General features: G+C 40.0%; 1 protein-coding gene across 3 annotated transcripts; it reads right to left on the bottom strand.

Moving 5' to 3' along the window:
• Positions 1-2,938: 2,938 nt before the first annotated feature.
• On the bottom strand, positions 2,939-11,789 carry LOC117384152 (vascular cell adhesion protein 1-like). Of its 3 annotated transcripts, none has more exons than XM_055227664.1 (13): positions 11,750-11,789; positions 11,322-11,654; positions 10,943-11,242; positions 10,447-10,770; positions 10,061-10,372; positions 9,465-9,728; positions 9,097-9,375; positions 7,913-8,176; positions 7,540-7,824; positions 4,368-4,455; positions 3,764-3,833; positions 3,643-3,687; positions 2,939-3,394 (listed from the first exon to the last, which is right to left on the bottom strand). In XM_055227664.1, the coding sequence occupies exons 1-13, from the start codon at positions 11,781-11,783 to the stop codon at positions 3,062-3,064; spliced, it is 2,931 nt and encodes a 976-aa protein (XP_055083639.1). In that variant the 5' UTR covers positions 11,784-11,789; the 3' UTR covers positions 2,939-3,061. The 3 variants fall into 3 exon arrangements, with proteins under 3 accessions (XP_055083639.1, XP_055083640.1, XP_055083641.1); XM_055227665.1 differs by having other exon boundaries at positions 10,943-11,239; XM_055227666.1 differs by lacking the exons at positions 2,939-3,394; positions 3,643-3,687; positions 3,764-3,833; positions 4,368-4,455 and adding an exon at positions 7,082-7,322.
• Positions 11,790-11,986: the final 197 nt, after the last annotated feature.

Raw genomic sequence — 11,986 nt, 5'->3', positions numbered from 1 at the left:
CGGAAAATGTGTTTGTTTTGGAGCTGTTTAATGCAGAAGCACCGGGATAAGCACTTAGTCTTTAAATCAGGGGTGTCAAACTCATTTTAACTGAGGGCCACATTAGCAAAATGGTTTCCATCAATGGCCAGATGTAACTGTAAGGCAGGATAAATGTCACTAAATGTAACCAAATGTCATGTAAAATAAATGCAACTACTTTTAACTTTTCAATAACTGTTTCTGTATTTATTACTTATTCAAGTTGCAAATATTGCATGTCTGTGTAATGGCGTATCCCGTGATAACCTGACATTTTTAAAAGTGTTTATCTGGTCGGGGCACACCTGCTCACAGACTTTCAGCACTGCTTCAAAAACAGCCTTTTAATTATTGTTGTTTTTTGGAAGGCTGACTTTTCAATACTTAGCTCCATGTTTAGTGTGAAAATGCTGATGTAGATTGTACTCTTTCACAATCGACCCAGTCTCATAACACAAAAAACATACAGGTTTTTCTCCTTGAAGCACAAACTTGTATTCACCTTCCTTGAAACTGCCTTCCATTTCCTCTTACCGAACATTTTGGGATCATTATTTGTAAATATTTCTCACTTCCACTTGTTGGGAAAATGTCATGGTGGTCTTATGGTCAAAGCACACATTCTAGCAGCGCAGACTTATTTTGAAATGACAGTCATGCCTTTTATTATATCTTCTTGCAGGTCCACATAAAATGACATGGCGGGCCGCATTTAGCCCCCAGGCCTTGAGTTTGAATCATTTAGTTTGAAGTATTTACCACTGACATAAAGACAATAATAAAGACTGCTGTGCTGCTATACTGAAAAAGAACCCTGTCCATCGCTATAAACCTCCTAAACTGTACTATAAACATATGTGCATTGATTCTTACAATATTCTTACCTAATCTAAACAAATAATGAAGTTAAATGAAAATAACATCTTTATTTCACAGAAGGGAACCATGTATGAATTTAAATATGTTGTAATGATTATGATCACAGTCTGAACTTGAAGAGAACATCCTCCAAAAATGCCACTTGAGCTGAGACCTCGGTGATATAAACATCTGAACCACAAAAGATCTGCTCATCATCCAGTGAGTGACGAGCGTGGATACAGCAGGAAGCACAGGAGCGTTTTCAGACAAGTTCCTCTTCAGTTCCTCATGTTCTGTAACCTGAACATTAGAATCACTTTAGCAACACATTCTTCCTCAGATACAGTGGTGTTACTTCACACTTAATAAGCAATCAAGTTTGCAAGTAAAGAAAATATAATACAATGACATGTCTTTTTAGTACTTAGTTTACAATATTACACTGATCGATATACAGTAGCCTGCAAATATACAGTTTTTAACCATAATGTTTGCCTATAGAATGTAGTGAAAACTAGCAATTATTATACAAAATACATTTACCTGGGTTGGGTTCTTGAGTCTTTTGGATCACTGCTCTAATGTAGTCTAAAAAAAAACAAAACAAAACAAAAAACAAGTTAGCCTACAATTATACTGGTCTTGTGATAGAAATAGTCCCCAGTCCTACAATGTACCGTCAGGAGTCACATTTATAGAGGACTATCCAAACTTTTTTGTGATCTAAGTCAATAATGTTGTTGTTATCCCCAGATCAAACCCTGCATTATAGCCCAGAGAGAGCCCGGAGGCACCTTATCAAGTGTTGTCCACGTAACATTAGATGGACCAGGGTTCGTGATGCCAAATAATGTGTGTGAAACGTGATGCCAAATAATGTGTGTGAAATGTAACGTGCTTTCAAACGGCATTTCTCACTAATAATGAGTCATGTCAGGGAAATTATTTAGCTTTTTACCACACTCATCTCCAGATAGTTTCTTCCCCGGACAAAGCTGTCAAGGCTGGGCTCCGAGGAGGAACCACAAGCTCCAAACTCGGTTCAGATGGAAAAGTGACTCCAAGTTAAATGAAACCTCCAGCAGCAGAAGAACATGGACTGTAGTCTGCCATAATGCTATCTCGATGTGAAATTATCCACAACCGAGATTCCTGTCCACTATTTCCATGACAACAGCATGTCTCTGCTGTCAGTCTGGGGATGGACTCACAGCAGAGGTCAAAGCTGTGATGTCATCTTCGGCCACTTTCGACAGTGAAATTCATATGTGCTGGCTACAGGAAAATCAGAGAGAGGCACCGTTTTAGACACTAAAGTCCGTATTTTAACAAGTTTGCAATAAAATATCACAATAAAATCAAGAATGTTTAGTGCAGACTATTTAAGACCCATTCAGACATTTTATCACACAAAAAAGTTTAGTTTGGTGTTTAGTGCACCTTTAATCTTTAATCAACACATACTTTGCAGTTTTACTAGGTCCTTAAAAGCAGCATATGCATAAAACCTTCTATAAATCTACTTATCAATAATCTCAGATGTTCCAAACGCACATTCACCACAGATTCTTGCAGTCTGCCAGTCTCCGAGTTTTAATATGGGCCTCTTAAATGTCACTATTTTATTGCCAGTGATATGATATTTTATGATAACTGAAACATTTCTGGGCTCAGATGCTCCAGTTGTTTTCACTGAGGCCTCCCCACCCAATTTTAATTTTGAAAACTTACATTCTCTGTAATACAAAATATGATAATATATTACGTGTGACAATAATACGATAATTTCAAAACGTTTATTATATATATTTCACACTGAATAGCACTCTTTTTAGAAAACACCATTTTGAGGAACATAGAAAATACTGTCAAAAGGAAGTACAGAGATCAGATTACATTCTATAATAAAGGAAGTTTTAGCAAGAATAAGACTATAGGTTACAAACTAGCAAACTTTTTTTTTTTTGTTGTTGTGGTTTTTCATGCTTTGAAATAAAAAATAACTGCAAAAAATCTTCATTGAATTAAGGCGAACTTTTCACACACATTTTTTTTACATAAAGCCATTGGTGACATAATACAATTTCACAATATACATTTTATACACTCCCCAACAACTTCTATCTTAGGTGGGGATCAGTGTAAAATTAAATCAATACATTTATTTCATAGAGCAAGTCTATTGCACCTGCTTCTTTGGTTTAAATTTAACTTGGGCATATTCACATTCTACCAGCTTTTCAGAGACACAAAATCTGCCTCTGTCTCCCACAATGCTCCTCTCCTCCTCCAGATAGGAGCTACATGGAGGATCTGTGTTAGCCGCAGTCTCTTGCACCTTCTTCTTGCTTCTGGTCTTCCAGTTCACTATGGAATAAAGGGCATTGTCCTGGCCACTGTCAGAGGCCTGGATATTTTCTTTGTTACAGTTTGGTGCACTGCTCTTTGCCTGCTCTTCTGCTCTCAACTCATTTGCGTTGGCATATATGTTTGACTCAGCCTGGGGCACCATCTGAAAAATAAGTCAGCAAAATGTAAATAATAATGTAATAATCCTAATAATAATAACAACAAAAACACGTTATTATACATGGATATACTTAGTACGTCAAAATTAAATGAGCGCACATGAGCTATAGGCTGAATGCATTACAATGACAATGCTATACTAAAGCTGATGAAAATATATGTTGTTATTGTTAAATATATGTATGTATGTTGTAATTAAACACAGATCAATTGTAAAACTGTGAATACTACCTCATTTGTACTGGCATAAAAGCCCATCTGAGTCTCCACCTGTGACTGAATCAAAGTAAAAGAGTTAGAATAGTATTTATGATTTTTTGTTGTTATTTATCATTATTCACATCAAAAGTACCTCATTTGACAGTGGTATTGGGTTCAAGGCGACATCATCAGACCGACACTTAAGACGAATATTTTGAGTTCTAAAAAAATATAGATAATTATTATTTCAACATGATTCCAATTACTCGTACCTTTTAGGGGTCACAAGTATCGATGTCTACAGTAAGTAACTACAAACCAGTGGACATGTTCTGGCTTAAGTCTTTTATTTTCTTTTGTTTAAACACTATTTATCTGCACACTCACTCGCTGTTCTGTATGGTGTGTATCAGGAGTTAATTTGTTCACTGTAAGATTTATAAAGGTCTTACCTTAGTTTGGTCCAGGTTTACAGTGCATAGAGGTGTTAGTGACTGGCAAATCAATTCCTAAATGATATATTGATACTGACTGAAGTATCAAAAGTACTGAATATATTTTAGTTTATCTGCACACATATAATTTTTTTCTTAGATCAGTATAAGCTGCAGTGGAGCAAAGAAAATAACTTACTGGGATCTGTATGAGAATCTGTATGGGATGTACTTTGTATTGGTTGGATACAAAAATCACTGGTATAATTCAATACATCATCAACAAACCAATGCACACACATAAACACCTCCTACACTTACCTGATCACATACAACAGAACACACATCAGGGCCAGTAGAATAATAATAATGCTTATGAGGAGCAGACTTTTCACTTCAATTTCAGCTCCTAAATGTTAACATATAATACAAAAATGAGAGAAAAAAAAAAGAACAGAACAGAAATGACAATAAAATCATAGATAAGTTATAATGCGGGCCCCTCTTGGACACGGGATAAAGGGATGTGCAATCAAAACTGCAAATAGTTCAAGGGAATGTGAAATCTAAAATGCAATTAAAGAGAGTTTTTTTTTTTTTTTTACTAACATGAGGTATTAACTGCTAACACATCATTTTTATATAACAGTGTTGCTTTCTATTGTTTTGAAAATGGTATATTTCTCCTTTGCTCTCCATGTTAAATCACTTCCCCTTCAGAGCGCTATCACAACATTTACTTTACAGCATGTATCCTGTTAATGAAACTACTGCACATTGCATCAGGTTTGTTAAGTTGTTGTATATTCTTGTATCATGCTTTTGTATTTAAGTATTATTCCAAAAAAAAAAACACGATATACAGTGTGTCCATGAAGTCTCAAGTCTTTACAAATTTAAAATCTAATTACACAGGCAATTGAGAAGATATATTAATTAGATTTGTTATATTGTACTCAGTGGTTATAAATGTTTTTAATCACATTGCATTTTTGTTCAATTATTGATCCATTTTTTTCCATGAGAGACCAATTACTGCAAATGTCTACATCTACGTCTTGACCTTTTGACTGAACAACTGCAGGATCTTCAACCAACCATCATTTTCCAACAACATGGTGCCCCCCGGATGCTCTCCCCTGCATGTCTGTGAGTTCCTCAAACATTTTCAGACCGTCAGATTGGAAGGGATGGACCAACTTCATGGACATCCGTTCAACAGATATCACACCTCTGGATTTCTCTCTATGGGGCTGTGTTAAAGATATTGTGTATCGAACAAAGATGTAGAACATTAGTGAACTAAAGCAAAAGACAGTTCAGTTGAGATTGCAACCACTGATGAGGCTATGCTAAAGCAAACGTCGAGTACCATCTTTATGTGCTTTGTGCCACTAATGGTGACCATATAAAGGTGTCCCCTCCCTGAACCTTAACGTGGTGAAGGGGTTTGAGCATCCGAATGATCCTGGGCAAACAGATCCGGAGGGGGGGTCAGTCTAAGAGCGGTTCGGAAACCCCTTATGTTGAGTGGAAGATCGAGGCCAGCTACTTTGCCCAGACTGGTGTTACTGGGGCCCCATCCTAGAGCCAGGCCTGGGATGGGTGCTCAAGAGTGAGCGCCTGGTGGCTTGGCCTTTCCCCATGGGGCCCGACCAGGCACAGCCTGAAGGAGCGACGTGGGGTCGTCCTCTCCTGGACCCACCACCTGCTGGAGGATCTATGAAAGGCTAGGCCAGAGAGATCTGGGCGGCAGTCGAAGGCAGGGGCCTCCACGACAGGATCTACGGACATGGAGACTTGCTTATTGCCCCACAGCTCAGCCGCCTCGTGTTAGAGTTCACCTCAATGAACGACAGGGTCAGGTCCCTGCACCTTTGGGTCAATAACAGGTCTCTCACTGTTGTATCGGCCTACAGGCCAAACAGCAATGCAAAGTACCCAGCATTTTTGGAGTCCCTGAGAGGGGCACTTCACAGTGCACCAACCAGGGACTCCGTTGTTCTCCTAGGAGACTTGAATGCCAAAGTGGGTGGTGACCGTGACACCTGGAGGGGTGTGATTGGGAAGAATGGCCTCCCTGATCTGAACCCGAGTGGTGTTTTGTTATTGGACTTCTGTGCTAACCATAGTTTGTCCACAACGAACACCATGTTCAAGCATAAGGGTGTCCATCAGTGCACGTGGCACCAGGACACCCTAAGTAGAAGGTTGATGATTGACTTTGTTGTTGTGTCACCTGACCTCCAGGTGCATGTCGGGTCCTCGAGGGTTCATGGGAGTTTGCCCAACCAGTTCACATGTGTTTTGTGGATCTGGAGAAGGAATTCAACCATGTCCCTCATGGTGTCTTTGGGAGGGTGCTCCGAGATTATGGGGTCCAGGGCTCTTTGCTAAGGGCTGTATTCGAATTACCAACAGTAAGTCAGACCTGTTCCCGGTGCATGTTGGACTACACCAGGGCTGCCCATTGTCACCGATTCTGTTGATTATATTTATGGACAGAATTTCTAGGCACAGCCAGGGGCCGGAGGGGGTCTGGTTCGGGAACTCATCTCAGTTGTTTACTGATGATGTTGTCCTGATGACTTAATGAATCCAGGACCTGCAGCAGGCATCGGGGCAGTTTGTAGTCAAGTGTGAAGAGGCTGGGATGAGAATCAGCTCCCCCAAATCCGAGGCCATGGTTCTCGACCGGAAAAAGGTGGCTTGCTCTCTCTGGGTGGGTGGAGAGTCTCTGCCTCAAGTGGAGGAGTTCAAGAATCTCAGGATCTTGTTCCCGAGTGAGGGAAGGATGGAGTGTGACATTGACAGGTGTCTGCAGTGATGTAGTCGGTGTATTGGACCACAGTGTGGTAAAGAAGGAGCTGAGCTGAAAGGCAAAGCTCTCAATTTACCAGTCTATCTACGTTTCTACCCTAACCTATGGTCATGAGCTTTGGGTAATCACTGAAATGAAAAGAACTCGAGTACAAGCAGCCAAAATGGGTTTCCTCCATAGGGTAGCTGGATGTACCCTTAGGGATTGGGTGAGGAGCTTGGTCATACGGGTGGAGCTCAGAGTAGAGCCGCTGCTCCTACACGTCAAGTGGAGTCAGTTGAGGTGGCTCGGGCATCTACAGAATGGCCCCTCGAGGCCTCCCTAGGGAAGTGTTATGGGCATGTCCCCCCGGGACGAGGCTCCAGGGAAGACATGCTGGAGGGACTATGTCTTTCGGCTGGCTCCCACCGGAGGAGCTGGAGGACGTGTCTGGGGTGTGGGAAGTCTGAGAGTCCCTGCTTAGAAGAAAATGGATGGATGTATGGAAAATAAGTTGTTAATGTGAAAAGAAGCCAAATATCAAATTTTTGGGGCGAAAAAAAAATTATACACATTATACAGTATTTGAAGTTATGCAGCTATTACTCACCAAGACATGAGTGTCAGAAATTGTGAGTAATAAAAGAGGTAACTAACTAGAACTTAACAACATAGTTAAGAGGAACAATTTACCTGCTTGTTGAAATTCATGTGTATAATGTCGCCTTTTCTGAGATCCCAGAGAGTTGCTGCTGTGACAGACCAAAGTGACTGGATCTCTCCACTGAGGTTTAATAACAGTGATGACACTTCGTAGAGCTTTGTCACTCAGAGGCTCACTGCTGATGGAGTGGTTGGAGGATATTTCAGGCAAACTCCACTGTATCAGGGGAAAGGGGTTCCCCTCAGTCTCACACACACAGCTCATCTGGGCTGAGTCTCCAGAGCAGTTTGAAGAGCTCAGGATCTGTGCAGGGACTGTGATGACAAGAGCAACAAGAGCAACACATTACATGTTATTTAAGAAAAAGAACAGAAACAAAAATAAATACAGTAAAGTACAGACATTGTACATCCAGATGAATAACAGTAGAATTATCAGTCCCAAGTTCATTCTGAGCCTCACAGAAAATAGCAGTAGTATCTCTGGAGGCTTTCATGTTTAAAACAGATGAGTTTCCGATCAGAGTGTGAGTTCCTCCATCAGCTTTATACCAGTGGTAGTGCTGTACAGCTGGGTTGGCATCACTGCTGCAGCTCAGTGACATATTACTGTGTTCTGTCACTGGACCAGAGGGACTCACTGTCACTCTGGTGTTTAAGGGTCGATCTGTAAATCATCAAAACAACAGACTATCATGTTAATGCCCAATTGGTTTTCTGTTACAGGATTTAATTATTGTGAAATAATGCATATAGACCTAATTTGAAATAGTTATTTTGAAGATATAAAAATTGAGAAAATCATTGTCAGTCATTTCAGAAACTGAGCAAAGCTCTTTATGAGCAACAAATAAACTTGAGTCTGTCAGTGTCTCATGACAGGAACATATTTTATCTGGTATTAATGGGTTTCAGCTTTCTGTGATATGGTGCCATTTTGAGGACTGCTGACCATTCAAACTAACTTTCAAACTAACTTGATGATGTCATAATCCCAGATGGGGACAGGCCATGTTTTCTTCATCATTAATATTATTGACTAGCGCAGATATGAGCAAACTACAGCCAGGAGGCCACACAAGGCCCTTTGGGCTTATTAATCTGGCCCACCAAACGTGATCAAATTGTATTAAAACAGGTAAGGGTAAACCTTGTTCAAAGTTTTTCTGCTGTGTTTATTTAGCTGAAATGTAATACATGAATTATTAACTTAATCAATGTATTTGGGAAACAATTAGTGCAATGAGCCTTGCATATTCATGCTTTGCTACATGTTACAGACCACATCTATAATATATATACCCCTGAGCTAGACCCAAGAACATTGTGTTTATAAATATGGATATGTTAAGGATGACATGATCACAGCCGTTTAGGTCCAAATGTTTAGAAATCCAGAAACAGGGACTTTGTCTGAATTTCCTGAAGGATTTAAGACACATCCGGAGCAGAAAAGTCTTCACACCAAATAACATCATTGAGTTAATCTTTTTTTTTTTTTTTTTTTTTTTTTTTTTTTTATAAAATTGTTTTTGCAGTTTCATTTTTAGGACTAGAATTAACGGTAAAAATAAAATGATAACTTACAGAGGACAGCAAGAGCACTAAACCTTTGTTTCTGAGATCCCAGAGAGTTGCTGCTGTGACAGACCAAAGTGACTGGATCTCTCCACTGAGGTTTAATAACAGTGATGACACTTCTTAGAGCTTTGTCACTCAGAGGTTCACTGCTGATGGAGTGGTTGGAGGATATTTCAGGCAAACTCCACTGTATCAGGGGAAAGGGGTTCCCCTCAGTCTCACACACACAGCTCATCCGGGCTGAGTCTCCAGGGCAGTTTGAGGAGCTCAGGATCTGTGCAGGGACTGTGACGACAAGAGCAACAAGAGCAACACATTACATGTTATTTAAGAAAAAAAAAAACAGAAACAAAAACAAATTTATAATTACATACACTGTACATCCAAGTCAGTGACAGTAGAATTATCAGTTCCAAGTTCATTTTGTGCTTCACAAAAAATAGCAGTAGTATCTCTGGAGGCTTTCATGTTTAAAACAGATGAGTTTCCGATCAGAGTGTGAGTTCCTCCATCAGCTTTATACCAGTGGTAGTGCTGTACAGCTGGGTTGGCATCACTGCTGCAGCTCAGTGACATATTACTGTGCTCTGTCACTGGACCAGAGGGACTCACTGTCACTCTGGTGTTTCTAGGTTGATCTGTGACAGATGATAAAAAATAAAAAATCAGATATGCTCTTCTTCCCTTCGTATTTGATTCAATGAGCAAATAAAATGTATAGCTAAACATTATAAATACACATTCCCATGAGCTTAACAGTTTCACACAATGTTGATCACAAAAAATGTTATAGAATGGTCCATATTTCTTCTCATTCTTTTACAACCACACCTGAGATGCACTTTAAAGTAAACTCATGGCATATTACATTTTGCATTAGCAGCACTGCTGATATAGCCTCAGAAAATATTAAATAGCCTTTTAATTTATTTTTTTTAAAACAATAAATACTTTACAAGAGGCAACTCACATGTAATATCAAGAGTAATCTGGGCACTTGGAGACAATACATGTGTACCATCTTCCCTGCTGTAAACTGCAGAGCATGAGAGGTTTGTTTTATGGTGGAGAGGACAAGCAGTGAAGTTGAGAGTGGACACTTTGACATAGGTCTTGTCCGGTTGCTTCTGCAGAGTCTCCTGAATGTGCCCCAGGACAGGGCTCCATGTCAAAGTGGGAGTGGGAGACAGACACGGGACAGGAGCAGAGCACTGCACACTCACTGACTGCCCCTCACTCACACTCACAGTGGGCGGAGTAAGTGTAGGTGTGGGAGGGGCTTCTGAAACACAATGAACAAAAATACATAACAGTAGATATAATTGAATGGGATTTTAAATTTGATCAAAGACATACCTGTGACTTGTAGATTCACACCTGCCTCTCTAAAGGTATATTTCAGTAAATTGTCACATTCCACTCTGAAGAAATATGTTTGGTTGTGTTGATGACCAATGTCATGAAAAGTTGTGGAGCAGCTGTTCTGGGTTATATCTCCAGTTTGTCTTGTATTTAAAAGTGTATTCTCAGTAATATCTCTCCATACAACTTTACATCCACTGTCCAAGTTGGTTTTATATTTGTTCTCGACTTGAAAAGAACAGGGTATTGTCACACATGATCCTTGCAGAGCCTTTATGTTTGGTGGTAGAGAGACACTAAACTTATGACACTGTGGACCTGCAAACACAAGTCAGTCATCAAAGAGAAATATGAATTTGTTAATGCAGTTGAAATTAAGCATTTCTAAAATTCCTGGACAATAATTTACTGAGCATTTAAAAACACCTCTGACACAAGAAGGCAACAGTGTGAAAACATGTTTGTAATATGCAAAAGAAAGTCCACTCACACATGACCTGAGCTGTAGCAACAGCACTTGACACAGTCGTCCCATCAACCCTGCTGTGGACTGCAGAACATGATAGGCTTGTCTCTGGGTCAGAAACAGTGAAGTTGAGAGTGGACACTTTGACATAGGTCTTGTCCGGTTGCTCCTGCAGAGTCTCCTGAATGTGCCCCAGGACAGGGCTCCATATCAAAGTGGGAGTGGGAGACAGACACGGGACAGGAACAGAGCACTGCACACTCACTGACTGCCCCTCACTCACACTCACAGTGGGCGGAGTCAGGGTAGGTGTGGGTGGGACTTCTAGAAGAAGAAAAAACAGAAACAATTAGCTTTTTACCCTCTTAATGTTGACTTATAGAGTAATGAGTGCTGCAGAGACCATTCACTGTAATGTTCAGTGTTTTATCTGTAAATGTCCATTTCAGAGGATTGTCACAGTCCAGTCTGAACCAAACTCTTCGTCCCTGCTGCTCAGTGATGTCATACACTGTTGTGGTGCAGTTCTTCTGGGTTAAGTCTCCTGTTGTTGGTCTTGTGAATTCTACTGTTGTCTGGACATTGTTGGCATCTCTCCATTCTGCTCTACATCCACTGTGCAATTGTTTATTATAGTTATCCCGTACTGTAAAGGAGCAGGGTATAGTCAAACAGGATCCACGCACAGCCTCCAGTTGTTGTGGCAGAGAGACACTAAAGTCCTCACAATGGACACCTACACAAACAATAAAATGCAGATGATGACATTAAAGCCTTTCATCAAACTATTTTAAAGGTAATTTTTGCAATGCTTAATAATCAACCACTCACTGTGCAGCAGGAAGCCAAAAAGGAGAACATTCATAACAGCAGACATCTAATTTCATGGAAACAAAATACAATCAGTGTATTTTCAGACGTGCAAAGTTACATACACATCATTTCAGCTTCAATAAGTGCTGCATTGATTTAACAGTCCAATCATTTTCATAACAAAAAGCTGTAAATACTTTACTGTTTACTGTGCTGTTACAACAATGGACTCAGATTTGAACTTTAGCAGCCACA

Source organism: Periophthalmus magnuspinnatus, chromosome 16, assembly GCF_009829125.3.
Source record: "Periophthalmus magnuspinnatus isolate fPerMag1 chromosome 16, fPerMag1.2.pri, whole genome shotgun sequence".
Taxonomy (NCBI): domain Eukaryota; kingdom Metazoa; phylum Chordata; class Actinopteri; order Gobiiformes; family Gobiidae; genus Periophthalmus; species Periophthalmus magnuspinnatus.
The sequence above is the reverse complement of the archived record's forward strand: the minus strand, read 5'-3'. Positions and strand labels throughout refer to the sequence as shown.